Source organism: Euwallacea fornicatus, chromosome 20 (genome assembly GCF_040115645.1).
Source record: "Euwallacea fornicatus isolate EFF26 chromosome 20, ASM4011564v1, whole genome shotgun sequence".
Lineage (NCBI taxonomy): Eukaryota > Metazoa > Arthropoda > Insecta > Coleoptera > Curculionidae > Euwallacea > Euwallacea fornicatus.
Genome location: NC_089560.1, coordinates 3,506,521 through 3,521,089, shown reverse-complemented (window position 1 = coordinate 3,521,089; position 14,569 = coordinate 3,506,521). Strand labels below are relative to the sequence as shown.

The following is a 14,569-nucleotide window of genomic DNA, read 5'->3' as shown; positions in this document are numbered from 1 at the left end:
GTGTCTCTGCGATTTCTAGCACCTGTGTTTCATCCAGGTTTTAAAATAACACATTACTATTTGCACTGAAGACCAGTGGCAGACTCTCATTTCAACCCGCTTGTCGGACACTGTTGGACACTTGGTGGTGGACTTCACGAGGGGCATCCTGATCTACCTGACGTCATGACACACCTTAATTTTCCGCTCAGTGGCATAGCACAAGGACGAGAATTGTCGTCGCAGATATGGTTAAATTAAAAGTTTTTACAAACTTTTTAAAAATTTGCATTACCCAATATTCCCATTCCATTTATGTCGACTACTTATTTGCACAGACCGGTAAGAAATGTTAGATCTAGATTAAATCTAACGGTAAACTGCATAGAATTGTGGCCGTCGCCGCCACTGCGCACCCGGCATAATTCTCGCCTTGGTGAAACTTGGACTTTGGACTTTTGAATGAACCCTACCTAACTCTCAGTCCCATGCCTCCACACATAATAAACATTACAACGTTGCACTTCGTGAACGATCCATTGAATTTTCATCTTCAGAAGATTTGAACGAGAGATTCTGCACATTTTTGCAAAAAAAAAATATACACGAACGCGAATTTACAGTGCTAAGGACCCTCAGAAAAATTACGTTCTTCATTGTTGTTGGCGAAGGCGCGACTGCGAGTTTTTAGTTTTTGGTAAGTTACGGGCTGATTTTTATTCATTTTGCCATCAGTGAGAATTATTATTGTTAAGTTGTGTCAGTGCGTGACCCAGTCCAGAAGCGAGACTCAAATAACGTAAAAAAATGACGCAACATATTCCCGGCAATCCCCTGGGGATGTCCCCGTGAATCGAAGATTGGGTAACTTCACACCTTTCTGAGAGCCTCTGGGCGACTTGAGACAACTTCGACAACAAATTTAGAAACCAAATCTGCCATCCAACGCGCCAAACAGACAATTTCTCTTACGACCACGCTGTGTTCTGCTTTCACTGAAATGCAATTTTATCCGACTAATATTAAACTTATTGACCAAATTACGTCCATCGCATCGCCATTCTCAGTGATGGATTTGTTTTTTTAATAGTTGTTTCATTCAATTAATTAATAATAAACCAAGATAAACAGCCCTTGTTTACACATGAGAACTGTAAAATGATGCGCACATAACACGCATGTGGGCACGTGGATGTTGGTCGTGACGTAGGTGGTACGCCTACAGTTTATTTTTACACACAGCTGTGTTGCATTTAGATCCAAGGGGTATAATTAATATCAGTGCCGATTGTTGGTTCACTGACATGAAGGGAGTTTTGCCATTTTGCCCTCCTGCAATTTTTTTAAGAAGACGAACGGTATTCACGAGCCGTTTTGGTCCTCCAAGTACCTTCAGCCACCCAAACGTGGCTCAAACGTCTGTGGGCGACGTTCCCCTTTAAATTAGGGACCCCGCTCGCCGCTGTGCCCTGATAGATTGATCTGTTGCCCGCATAATTTCAAACTGAAGAGAAGAACGGGGTTGCCAAGGGGAGAAACTCTCTTATTTTTCGTTTCGGGAGAGGAACGTAATCTTCGTGAAAGTTTTGCTTGTGTCAAAACGGTCCAATCAGTTCTCATCGCTTCAATATTCCCTCTGGTTGCAGAGAAATATCGAAAAATAGGGCCGTTCGGTAGATAATTTTTTTAGATCAAAAAAAAATTTCTCGTTTCCATGGCAAATCCCAATCAAAATGTTCGTTCATTAAATTTTTATTGGAATGATTCGAAGAAAAAAACGCAGCCACAAATAAAAATTTTACTCGATGCATTCATCACCTCGAACGCACAACTCAAGTCTTCGACGAAGTTAAGTACGACTTCTTCGAGTCATAAAGAAGCCACATCATCCCTGATTCTCTCCTTGGAATGTTTTGCATCCGCAGAAACGTCCATGCTCGCATAGGCCGTTTGTTTTAAACGGCTCCAAAGGTAAAACTCACCTATACTCAAATCAGGCCTCCTGGACGTCCTAACGGTAATGGAATATTTCTATTGCAATAAAGTATTCATTTGCAATGACCGACTTGCAGCATAACTGTCCACGGAAAACTATGAGGAAGAATGATAGTTAGAGGCGGCTTTACGGGGTCCTCTTACCATAGACCCCCAACTTTCTTCTCTGGTCAACCCCATCGGAGGACACACTTATGCCAAGTTAAAAACCTCAAAATTGATCGAAAATCACGTTTTCACAACACAATGCACTTGATATCTATTTATGGAGCTAATTATCGACATTTAAAAAGTTCGTTGACTGCCTTCAAGGCCGTTCTAAAATAATTCATAATTTATGAAAGTGGCACAATGATATCTTCTGGTTCGCTATGACCGAAGAATGAAAAAAATAATTAGCATTCATGAGAAACTAAAAAATGCGTTCACAACACGTAGATGGCTTTTATAAAACATTCTAGAAACGATTACGTAATCCACTATTTAGTTTTATATTGTTAATGACCCCTCATTTTTTAACCCTTTTAATCGCTCTGAGTTATGTTGTTTTCGCGGCCTGATGTGGCAATCTAGACCGATGAATTGGATATCTAGGAGCTGAATGAAGTTTATTTATATTAAAAACGTGAACCGTCTTTGATTTGGAAATTGCTATGGAACAAGCATTAGCTGTTGCAACAAGATCTGGATATTTTGTGAAATACTATTATGTAAAATAGAAGAGGATCCAATTCTGGAAAAATGAATGATTTATGTTTGTATTGGACTTTTGGTGTATCAGATGATGCTTTTGATGAAGCAAATAAATACAAAGTCCGCGATCAAATAAATAGTCGAGTAAGTGGGATACGAAATTAAACATGATAAAGATTATTTTATTTACGTGCCTAATCTAACTAATACTAACTGGCATGGTGTGCATAGGAATATATTTTTTGGTCAAACTCATATAGCTCCAAATTGGAGAAGTAAATCCTCACACCGACACGAAAGACTGTGAAGGCGGCACCTCTTAACATTTCGCATTTTAATAATTGTTATAACAATATAGATTGGAGGTTTGGTATTATCGCGTTCAAGTTGGTAATAGGCTGGTGAGAGGCAAATTTTGTCTGAGTCATCTTGGGGTAAAGCAGTGTGCAGCAACTACTACCCCCCTACTGCATGGCCAACTGCCGAGGAATCGCTCTTTGGGTTTTCTTTTTGCTGGTAGACGGTTTCGCCTGGACCATTATGGCCTCTTGGACTAGGGTACCTCCCCAGAACTAAAAAAAGGAGGGGAGAAGATGGGAAGCCGAGATACAGAAGGGTCGGTGTGGCCACACAAAAGTAAATGCTTTAGTCTGTCTTTCAACATATATTTTATTATTAACCTGACATTTATTAATATACGAATTTATTATATAACGAAAAACGTTTCAAATGTTATTGCGGCGTGTACTTATTGCACAGTTTCACCTAAACCAACTAGTTCACGTACCATAGATAGATTAAAATTTCACAGATAAGGAAAACTTTATTTCGAAACAGGCGAATAATAAGTTAGAAATTCGACGCATTATGCCTTTAACGCTTCATTATCAAAAATGCTCCGATTGAGGTCACCTTTTTTGTACATAGTGGATTGATGGAACACGTGGCGAAGGCCATTGATAGTACTATGTTTGGTGTGGCAGTCCTGGTTTCCAGTCTACTGGATGGTGCTGCGAATGCCGCTGTTGAATTGAAGTCACCTATTTATCGTCATTTCCACTCGAACAGTGGTAGCAAAGAGCGGCGACCGCAACCCTGCTCTTAGGCATCTTAGGGCACATTTTTGCACCCATTTTTACGCCATATTCGTCCGCTCCCCACTGCAAAAATTCTATCTCATTCAAGAGTCGAAAGTTCCTTTCGGAAAAAGAGAGCTGGTCAAAATACCCTTGTACGTACTTTTATTAGAAGTGGTATGCTAATTCCGCTACCGCACACCTGTGTAATGACCTAAGCCAGACATTGTTTACGCAGCATCGTCTTAGCTAGTTTAATACGAAACGCATTGCTGAAAAGCTGAACTTCGGACTGCAGCAAACACGTTCTTCGTTATTAAAAGGGAACCAGTATTTAAATTTCGAAGGGCAAATGCCATTGATCAAAATTTATTCACTGGGTTTGTCTTTTAAGACGTGTAACGGCACGATTTCATATCTGCAGAAACAGGATCAGTTCGTTCGAAGCTCGTCCATGAACGCAGATGCGCTCTTCAGGAATCGACAGGCGCAATACAGTACGTTGGAGAGGGTTGACATTAAATAGTGAATCCGATTTAATTTAATAACAGAATTGCTCTGGAGACGTAAGTTGTTACTGAACAAAGAGGTTGTGACTGGAACAAGAACTACATCTTAACGACTGTAATCTTAAGGGAACTCCACAATTTGACCTCGGCCTTTGTTTTGCTTTATTTAGATCGAATACTGGTTATATGAAATCTGGTTCTAGGGACTGTTACCTGGGCACATAAACCTCCTGTCGATGACCACTTAAGCCAGAAGAGGCTGTAACCACCAAGGAGCAAAGTGGACCCCAAAAATCTTTTGAAATTTGCAGCGCACTATCACCTTGTGAAATAACACTATCAAAAGCAACAATAATAGAAATTAATAGAAGTTAAATGAAAGAAATAGATAACATAAGTTTAATAATAGACCAATTACTATGCCAATAACATCATCGGATGTGCTGGAGAGGTATAATTACAGCTGCACAGATTCAGGATTTTAGCTGAACGATTATAACCCATGGAAAAACCAACAGTTTTTATTTAAGAATTCCGCTCTTTCTCTCTTTTTGAAAATTCTAATCCTAATTCATACATGAAAAAACAAGACTCTGGATCTGTAATCTCTGTGCCGCACTGAATTATTAAAAATTTCTATTCAGAGGAGCATTTACGATTCCAACAATGGCCGTTCTTTAAATTTACCAGCCAAATCGGGATGGCAAAGTTTTGGAACTGCAAACTCGGAATTACATTCTCTTAATCCTGATTTGATGAGTGTCGAAAGAAAATTACTTAAAGGACTAATTCTGCCAGAATAACCTCAAACAACTTTTATTCAAAAAATGCAGTCTATGCAGGGCAAGTACTTTATATGTTTTCGTTTAATTTACGATACTGACTGATGCGTTTAACTATACCTATCCGGAAAATCCAGAATACAATTTCTGTATGGGGATCTCCAAGTTGTGAACGTGACGAAGCCCTAGAGCGCAATCTGGGTCATCAAAGCCTATTTTAAAACTAATACGTTTATTTAACGTTCGAACGTAGAACATTAAACTAAGTAATACATTTGCAGCTCGAATTTACGGAAATAAATTATGCCAAAAAGAGGAAAAACCTATTTAACAAGAGCTTATAGAGCTATGAAGGCATGAAAAAATTAGTAATATACGCGTTCCGAAAGATGGCACTCTAATGATAGACGCATGGGGAATCTGCAACTCGGCTTTTGCTCAATAGGCGGCGCCACTTACAAACTCACTACCTTTACTATTGGTAATTTACACATATTCGTTAATACCCTTCTTATAACAAAGAAAATTTATCGATTTTTGAGCCCCATCTCAGCGATCTCAAAGCTAGGAACGTCGAGAAGCCTTAGAGCGCGACCTGGGTTATCAAAGCCTGTTTTGAAACTAATAGTTTTATTTAAGATGCAAATATAGAATGTTAAAATAGCTGACAAATTTTTAGATTAAAATTCATAATTAAAATAGCATTGTTAAACTTTTATGAGGTCAGTGAGCTGTTAATTGATAAAAACACTTGTTAATCTCGAATGCAGTACGGCAAACCAACATCATGCATTCAGAATGTCCTGACTTCGCTGGCGCTCAAATCTATGATTTCATAAATCGCTTGGAAGTTGAACGATCTGAATTTCACATTCTTGAAATTGATTTTGAAATTCACATTTCGGTAACTTGATGTCAAAAGTTGCAGTGAAACAACCTGAATTCTCCTTAAAAAATTTTAATATTTAACATTCTTTCCCATTAAATCCAAAACGAATCTTTATCCACTACTTTCCCTCGCACCTAACCGGTTATAGCTAAGCACGGTACTCAAGTGGGCACCCGCACTTTTGTTCGCTTTCCTGGTATGCGCCTCTCAATGCGATAGGCTTACAAATGACTAGTGATATGACTAAAGTTGCATTGTTTAAAGCACTTAAGGTGAAATATATAAGAACTTGTTATTCGCATGCTAGACGTGTTTACCACAATTTAATCCTAGCTAAAAATATCAGAGTAGTAAATAACTATAAGTCTAAAGGTTGTTTATCTCGTACAATTAGTAAAGTTTCTGCCAGTTTATTTAGGTTTTGCGAAGTTTATTATAGAAAAAACTCCGGTTTGAAATGTGTTTAAGTTAATTCACCATCGAAGCTTACCTTCTCTATTCAAAGGCTTCTGCGCCACTCAGTCCACAGACTGAGAAATATTGCTTCCTCATGACTTATTTCGATTTTCGACGCCCTAGTGACTGAATTGGTTTTATTCGAGTTATATTTAAATTTACGTATGTTGTTCAAATTTCCAATTAACGCCATCGACACGTGTATTTTTAATAGATATTTAAATATTTTTCGATTTATAGATATTCAGTCCAAAGTACAAAGTGTAATTCAGCTTTCGGTGCCTGTGTAGTCTGACATTCACCATGTAAACTAAGTTATTTCCAAATCCAAATTATGTTCAAAAACACAATTTCATACCTGACGTAATCGTGCTATATGCAGTTGATTGATACCTAGTAGTTTGCAAGCACAAAACGTCCGGTTTCGGCCAAAACAATGCAAATTACAGTATTTGTTTTTGTTGAATGACCTCTACACACGATCTTGATGTCAATTTAAAATAGGAAGTTTTTACGATAACCAGCCGACATTACGTATTTAATCAACGGTGCACTATGATAACAAAGTCCAAAGGTGTAAAAAACATTGACATCAAACGGTGTGGATTCGTTAGAGATAAGCTTATCAGGGTTGGCCCCCTGATACAAAAGCTGTTTAACAACAACCAGCACTACATTCATATAATCAGTATTTGCTGTATACTAATCAGTTCTTATAGTGTAAAGTTTATCAATTGTATTTGCGATTTTTTAAAGGAAGACCGTGCCTAATTTGTTGCATTTGGGAGAATATTGAGAAAAAATCAGATTGCTTAACGACTCTCAGGTCCATTCTTGCCGAGTTCCATTTTAAAAGTGTAAGTTACCGACAGTTCTCCCCAAACTGCTACAAACAAGCACGATTTTATTCTCAAATTTCTACAATGGTGCACTTACTAGAATCTCTACGAAGGATAATTTTTACTGTTTCAGATTTGAACCTGTGATATAGTATACTCTTCTTTGTATTTCTTTACACGTATACATAACCGACTAAGTTAAGATGTCTAGAATAGTCTTGACTCAAATTTCACATCACCGTCTTACTCAACCAAACCAAATTGGTTCCATTGGGCTGCTCACTTTGGTGGGAAGCGGAAATGGTGAAAAGCGCATGTTTTCAGTAAGTTTCTGTAAGAACATATTGCCCCTTAACTTGTTGCAATGTCGATTCCAGGTTAACGTCTCAAAAACTGTACCCAAAAGTACAAACACAAAGAAGCAATTAAATGCGAAACTTTTTGCTCAAACTAGAAATTTCGGGGTGCTGAAGTCTCCTTTTGGAAACTGCGATACCATCCCGAATGAACACGTAGTCCAGCATATTTACAAGAATATGGATGAATGGGTGGAGGATACTGCAGCTGTAAGTATTTCAATTTGACTGAGAGTGAGGATATTTCGCTTATTAAGAAAATAAGCGAAAAAAGACAGAATGTAAACCGGGCCTATTTGCACAAGACGAAAAATAGAAAAAAAGATTAATTTAGGGGAAGGAGGCGGCACAGTCATATGCAGAGGCGGCAGCCTGCTTAACGCCGGCACCGAGTGCAAATCCTAAATTTGTAAAAGTGGAATAAATTGGCACAATAATAGCATAGACATTTTCGTACACTTCATTATTTTTGACCTAGGACAAAGACAAGTTTGTTACGCTGAAATATGTTACAAAAGTCATATATACTTGCGAAACTTTACAAAAAAAGTACAATGTTTTACTATATGTGTAGCTATATATTCTAAATCAAGACATGCGATTGTTTTTAATGAGGAGTAATGTACAGTAAAATGATTCAGCACTGTTTTGTGTCATTCTCCCATTGTAAAACGCTCATTACGAAATGAATGTTTTTTATGTTTACATGTTTCTTCTTGACATAATGGTGATATTATTGTTTGGGAATTTTCAACTATACAAACTTTAATATATATTGATTTTCCAGACTTGTGCCGTTTCTGGACGAAGCTACACTTACGGAATGCTGAGAATGTTAATCAACAGATGTGCTCAAGCCCTACTTGGACACTGCGGACTTAAACCCGGAGAAGTAGTGGGACTGCTCCTGCCCAATATTCCAGAATACATTATCGTGTGCCATGGGGCCATGGAAGCAGGACTCACTGTTACTTTCGTCAATCCACTGTATACACCTGGTAATATCTATGATTAAAAATGTTGATATAATATAGTTATTTTTGTGGTATTTTTCTTCTATAGACGAAATTAAAAGGCAATTCGAGAACGCCGGAGTGAAAATGATTATCACTATTCCTTTGCTTTTGGAGGTTGCCACTACTATTGGACCAACCCTCCCGGGATACAAGTAAGAACTTCTTTGTTTTAATCAATTTGCTTGTAACTTATTTATCCATTTTTAAGATCAACTGTTTGCATTGGTGGAGATGACGATCCATCCAAAAACGTTCATGGACTAATGAGTTTGCTGTCAGAGGGATACGAGGCAGATCTTCCAGAAATTCATCCAGATCAACTGGGGCTTCTTCCGTACTCAAGCGGAACCACTGGGCTTCCTAAAGGAGTAATGTTGTCGCACAAGAATCTTGTTGCGAATATGGTGCAAGGAGATAATCCCGCACTTATTGGGAAAATTGTAGCTAGAGGTGAGTTTTATTTTTGCCTAAATTTCTTATAAACAAAATTTGTTTTGTTCCAGATGGACGCAAACACACAGCACTTACAGTACTGCCATTTTTTCACATTTATGGATTCAACGGTATTATGAACATTAATTTAAGATTAGGGGGGCATCTGGTAACAATTCCCAGGTAAAACCAAAAACAAATACACAAATAATTTCAATCAACTAATTCGTATATACTTTAATTACAAGGTTTACGCCAGAAGACTACATAAACGCCCTAGTAAATTACAGACCAACATACCTTTTCGTAGTACCTTCCCTATTGCTATTCCTTGCTACTCATCCAACTATCACCAAAGAGCATTTAAGTTCAATTGAGGAAATCACATCAGGTGCTGCTCCCCTCACCGAGGGACTGCTGCAGAAATTCAGGCAGAAAATAGATAATCCTGCAGTAGTGGTCAGGCAAGGTTAGTGGTCTATATAGGAATCTTTGTTTAATTAATGCAAATTTTTTGTGATTTTACAGGTTATGGAATGACCGAAACCAGTCCAGTGACCTTCATCATGCCAAAATTAACTCCACCATCGAAAATAGGAACCATCGGGGTCCTGTATCCGGGTACTGAGGCCAAAGTTATTAGTCTCACTTCTAGAGAGCCCTTGGGTACCCATGAAACCGGAGAGTTGTGTGTGAGGGGGCCGCAAGTGAGTAGCCTTTTGACTAAAGTCAAACTTTTGTTTAAAGGCAAAGAGTTAAATTTTTTAATTTTTTAAGGTGATGATGGGATACCTTAAAAATGAGAAGGCAACCGAGGAAATCCTGGATGAAGATGGGTGGTTGCACACTGGAGACGTCGTGTATTACGATGAAGATCATTACTTCTACATTGTTGACAGATGCAAGGAACTAATTAAAGTTAAAGGAAATCAGGTAAGGATTATAAGTTTATAATATGTAATTTGTATCAAATGATCAAAGTATGTAAGTATCCGTATATTATTGAGTAGGTGCAAGGAATTACAGAATGAAAGTAGTAGCATAAAAAGCAGCAGATAGGTAACGGCGGCATAGGAGTTGTAGATAATTTAGTTAATGAATTGAGCGAGAAATCTAATAAATAAAACGCTCTTTGCTGCCAAAAGAAGAAATATATTTAAAAAACGCTTACCGAACCATAAAATCAATGTAAAATTTAGTAATATACGCGTTCCGAAAGATGGTACTGTGATGACCAACACGTAGTTTTCGACATTCGGTTATTACTCAATAGGCGGCGCCACTGCGAAGTTCAATAATTCCATTTATTATTCAAAAATTGCATTTACCGAAGCCAGAACACAGCATTCGCCCTTTGTATAATAATTGAAGTTTTTGGTTAGTTAGAATCCGTTGTAAAATTGTGGTTCAAAATTCGTTTTTTTTTCAACCAGAGCTGATACTTAAAAGCTTATATTGAAATTACGTATTAATTTTGGTTAAAAATTGGACTTAGGACATAATCTCAGATTTTATGAAAAATATCCACACTAAAATGCGTATTAAAAAAATTCACAGTGTGAAAAAGAGTTTATCAATATTTCAGACTTAGGAATTGATTTAAGTCCTTTTAACCGTGCCAAATACTGATTAGCGATGAGTACTTTATAGGTTTGCTATAGGAAATAAAAGGCTTAACACAAAATGTAGTCGCTTGAAATCCTTATTATTTATAAAAGTAACTTGAACCTCTATAAAAAATGCACTTATAGTTAAATAAACACTAGGTACTACGAAATATAATCAAATGCAGTCTAATCCGATATAGTAAATCGCGTTATGTGATTTTAATAACCTCGTCTACTAATCTACTACTTCCTTATTTACAGCAAATACCTATTTGCAGCTATATTTAAGTTCAGTTTATTTCAGTATATATACTGTCTACAGACCTAATGACGCCAAATAATGTTACTAAAAAGACATCTTTATTCATTATTCAATTTGAATGACCTATAAAGGACACAGATTTTCATAGATAGAACCATCTTCAAAATTAACAATTACTTCTCATGCTTTTTCAGTTGAAATAGATGATTCCTCTGAGTCTGTGGCAGAATTTTCCTTTTCTGAATTATCTTCTGTGGTTGGTTCAGAAACAATGTCAACTTCCATTGGAGTCTCTATTTTATCCAGTGTGACAGAAGATATTTCTTCAGTTTTACAATCCTCAACTGCTGTGCCTTCTAGTTGCGAAACGGTTTCACTAGGTTCTTGAATCTTCTCTGCAATTACCTCAACTGGAATTGCCTGGGTGGCAGCTTCACAAATAGTTCCCTCTGTAGAAAGAACTTCATCTGCTACAGATTTCTTAATTTGTTCAGGAACTGCTCCTTTCTCATCTAAATCATCCCCTTTTGAACTGTCCTCCAGATTTAAATCCAACTTACTTTCCTCAGATGTCTTGGTAGTACAGTCTGCTCTATCAGAGCTGTCTTTATTTATATTTTCACTTTCTTGGGTCTGTGTTTCCAAAAGGTAGGCGTCAAATATTGGAGTTGGCAATAGCTGCTCAATAGAATTGTCTGAGGAGGTAGTACTGTTTTTAGAAGAAACATTTTCATGGTCAGTCTTTGTGGTGATTGTTTGAGAATCAATATTTTCAGAAAATTTATCTGCTACTGCACTAGAAATGGGGGATTCAATGGTTTCTGTAAGAGGGGTGGTTTCGCTGGGTGGTACAGAATCTTTGGTCACTGGAGTGTCTGTGGTATTTTCAGTTTCAGGGAGGGGTTTCTGAAAATAATGGCGAATTTACAAGAAAAACATGTATCAGGAATTGTAATTAATTTAAATTTAATTAATTAATAATTACTAGCAATGCCTGGTAGTATAGTGAGGCATATTTGCATAAGTATTTGTATAAGATAGCCTGATGCACTTTGAACTCAATGACTAGGCTCAAAAATTGAGTTTATATCACCAGTCCTACCCTTTTCTATCTATCACCAATTACCCTATACTCAGTAATAATAACAAAAGATAGCCACTTGGCACTATTAAATATCTCAGTGATCTGACTGTAAAAGAACACCTTATATACTTACCATTTCAGTTTCTTCCGATGTTTCTCCTGTCAAATTTTCAGATACTTTTTCAATTACACTTGTCTCAGCTGACTCTTGCACAGAAGCCTGCATCTCAACCTCACTAGATTTTTCTTTAACATTAATGGCAGTAATGGTAACAGATACATTATCTTTAACCTTCTTTTCTACTTCCCTTGGTCCAGTATTATCATCAACAGGTTCAATAGAAACATAGTGCACACAAAGAACCTCTCCCATCACCTCCTGACTAGAGGTAGAAGCTTCTGAAGATTCATATTTCTCAATAAGGTATGCATCTACTGAAGTTTCGATTTGTGTTCCTGGTTGATTTCTGCCTTTTGATTTTTTGAAAGGTAGATGATTATTAGTTTGTACATAAGGGGATTCATCCATTTCCTCAACGTTGATTTCATTCCCTGGCTCTGGAACGTGGTCATGACTTGGTTCAATGCCATTTACAACGCCTTCGCCATTTTCAGTTCTTCGACCACCTGGCTCCATTGTACTGACAACTAAGATATTTTTCTCTATAGCCCGCATATATTTGTCTATTCGAGTATACTCCTTTTTGGGGCTAGTGAGTAATTCACAAAGCCTTTGCAATGTGAAAGGGGCAGCCACAAATGTGTCGATTCTCTCCAAGATAAAGCTTTTCATGAGATCATAATTGAACATTTCCACGTTGGGACAGGGGGGTATTTCCATCGGAGAGCAAGACTCGTAAAATTCGGATATTACATTGATTAGTTTCTCCCGGAACAAGCTTTTGATAGAGCCCCATTGGTATACAGGGTCTCCGGTCTTTGCTACGAACTTTAAGTACTCTTCCAACTCACGGGGTATATCCTTAGGTTTCATTTTCGAAAATTCCTCTAGACTATGTAGGATTTCTTCAGGATTTTCCATTTTTTCCTTAATTTTTTACAACTAATTTCGTTCAAAACACCAAGCAAAACTTTGCTATCTTTGTACTTTCGTCCGTCACGTGTCTGTCACGTCAACCACGTCAACCAATTGACGCATATAGGCGTTTTCAGTAATTATAGATTGAAGCACTTCGAGTGAGAATGGAACAACCTTGAAATGAACCGCTTTAGCAACCTAAGTAAACAGGACCGGACTTTGAATTTTTACATCATAGCTTGTTGCTTTTGCATACCCATTTTATTTAGAAAGTAATTTTCCGTTTCGCTTCTAATTATTGTATATCTTTTTGGGATTCTTGAGAACTAAAATGATAACTAAAATATAAAAAAATCCTTAAATTTTCATATAAATTATTGTTTTTTTATGAAGCCAAAAAATAAGTATTGTTTTTAACTTGTTTCAGGTATCTCCAACCGAACTAGAAAATCTAATTTTAGAAATCGAAGGCATCGTGGACGCTGCTGTTGTAGGAGTGCCTGACGATCTGGCCGGTGAAGTACCAAGGGCCTACGTGGTTGCTAAACCAGGGCAGAACATTAATGAAGAAGACGTCCAGAGGTTCATCAATTCCAAAGTAACGCATTACAAAAAATTAGCAGGAGGAGTTAAGTTTATTCAAGCCATCCCACGTAACCCTAGTGGCAAGATTTTGAGGAATGAACTGAAAATTCAAAATCCTTAGAAACTTTGACTTAATCGAATCATTTATTTATTGGTTGGTCGATGTGGGAGTAATGTCTTGTAAAAACGAAACTGATTGAGCTTGAATAATATTTATTTAGAACTACACTAAAAAACAAAATTTTCGTAGGTATAATAGAAAATTACTTAAGATTTATTCATTTTTGTCAACGGGACTGTTATTAGTTTTGATAATACTCTATGACGTCTGGAATTAATGTCATATAAGGTTGAAGACTACATAAAATCCACAAAGATTTTTATGTTATGGTTTTCGACATCGTATTTCTGAGATTGCAATAAAATTGAATCACAAGATTTAAATATGTATTGGTAACGTCTAAAGATTAATTATTTTTATATATATATATGTATAAAAAAAGGGCGTGGACGTATTTATTGTGATATAAGGAGACGAAATTGATATCAATTTATGTAGTAATACAAAGAAAAGTATAGGTAGTGTGAGGCTTTTTAAAATAAGTTTTTTATTGTAAATAATATCGTTATTGTTTTAAATAAGATACAATTTCCATTAATTAATATGTTTTTTTAATAAAAACTGTCACAAAAACATAGTAGTTTAAATTTTGGGGCCTACTTGGAATCAATGGAGGATTTGAACGTAACTTTTTAATAACCACAAAGCAAATAGGTTAAAGGGTTTTAATAAACCAATAGTTTTCAACTAAATTTATTTAATTTGTAGGCTGAACACCCATTATAACCTATTCTCAAGCGAGAGAGTGACCGCGAAGGTAGATTCGGAGATATGAAATATATGAGTCAACCAACATTCTCACCTCACCTTACATTACCGTACATAATAGCCAAACTTCAACTTCATAAT

General features: G+C 36.8%; 2 protein-coding genes across 4 annotated transcripts; one reads left to right on the top strand and one right to left on the bottom strand.

The window, feature by feature from the left end:
* The first annotated feature begins 475 nt into the window (after nucleotides 1–475).
* Nucleotides 476–14,293, top strand: LOC136345657 (uncharacterized). 3 transcript variants are annotated; one of them, XM_066294182.1, is made up of 11 exons: nucleotides 477–676; nucleotides 7,352–7,541; nucleotides 7,596–7,784; nucleotides 8,362–8,572; nucleotides 8,637–8,742; nucleotides 8,799–9,040; nucleotides 9,094–9,205; nucleotides 9,271–9,491; nucleotides 9,551–9,729; nucleotides 9,800–9,955; nucleotides 13,442–14,293. In XM_066294182.1, the coding sequence occupies exons 2-11, from the start codon at nucleotides 7,422–7,424 to the stop codon at nucleotides 13,718–13,720; spliced, it is 1,815 nt and encodes a 604-aa protein (XP_066150279.1). In that variant the 5' UTR covers nucleotides 477–676; nucleotides 7,352–7,421; the 3' UTR covers nucleotides 13,721–14,293. The 3 variants fall into 3 exon arrangements, with proteins under 3 accessions (XP_066150277.1, XP_066150279.1, XP_066150278.1); XM_066294180.1 differs by having other exon boundaries at nucleotides 476–676; nucleotides 7,352–7,784; XM_066294181.1 differs by lacking the exon at nucleotides 477–676 and adding an exon at nucleotides 7,050–7,236 and having other exon boundaries at nucleotides 7,352–7,784.
* Nucleotides 10,709–13,108, bottom strand: LOC136345658 (serine/threonine-protein phosphatase 4 regulatory subunit 2-like). Its single transcript, XM_066294183.1, has 2 exons — nucleotides 12,109–13,108; nucleotides 10,709–11,797 (listed from the first exon to the last, which is right to left on the bottom strand). The coding sequence occupies exons 1-2, from the start codon at nucleotides 13,015–13,017 to the stop codon at nucleotides 11,072–11,074; spliced, it is 1,635 nt and encodes a 544-aa protein (XP_066150280.1). The 5' UTR covers nucleotides 13,018–13,108; the 3' UTR covers nucleotides 10,709–11,071.
* Nucleotides 14,294–14,569: the final 276 nt, after the last annotated feature.

Excerpts from the sequence above, each read along its gene's own strand:
- LOC136345657 (XM_066294180.1), top strand. The coding sequence starts at position 7,422 with ATGTCTAGAATAGTCTTGACTCAAATTTCACATCACCGTCTTACTCAA. Across the intron at positions 9,041-9,093 it reads TGGGAAAATTGTAGCTAGAG|ATGGACGCAAACACACAGCA; the intron begins GTGAGTTTTATT and ends GTTTTGTTCCAG. Across the intron at positions 9,206-9,270 it reads CATCTGGTAACAATTCCCAG|GTTTACGCCAGAAGACTACA; the intron begins GTAAAACCAAAA and ends TTTAATTACAAG.
- LOC136345658 (XM_066294183.1), bottom strand. The coding sequence starts at position 13,017 with ATGGAAAATCCTGAAGAAATCCTACATAGTCTAGAGGAATTTTCGAAA. Across the intron at positions 11,798-12,108 it reads CATCGGAAGAAACTGAAATG|AAACCCCTCCCTGAAACTGA; the intron begins GTAAGTATATAA and ends CATTATTTTCAG.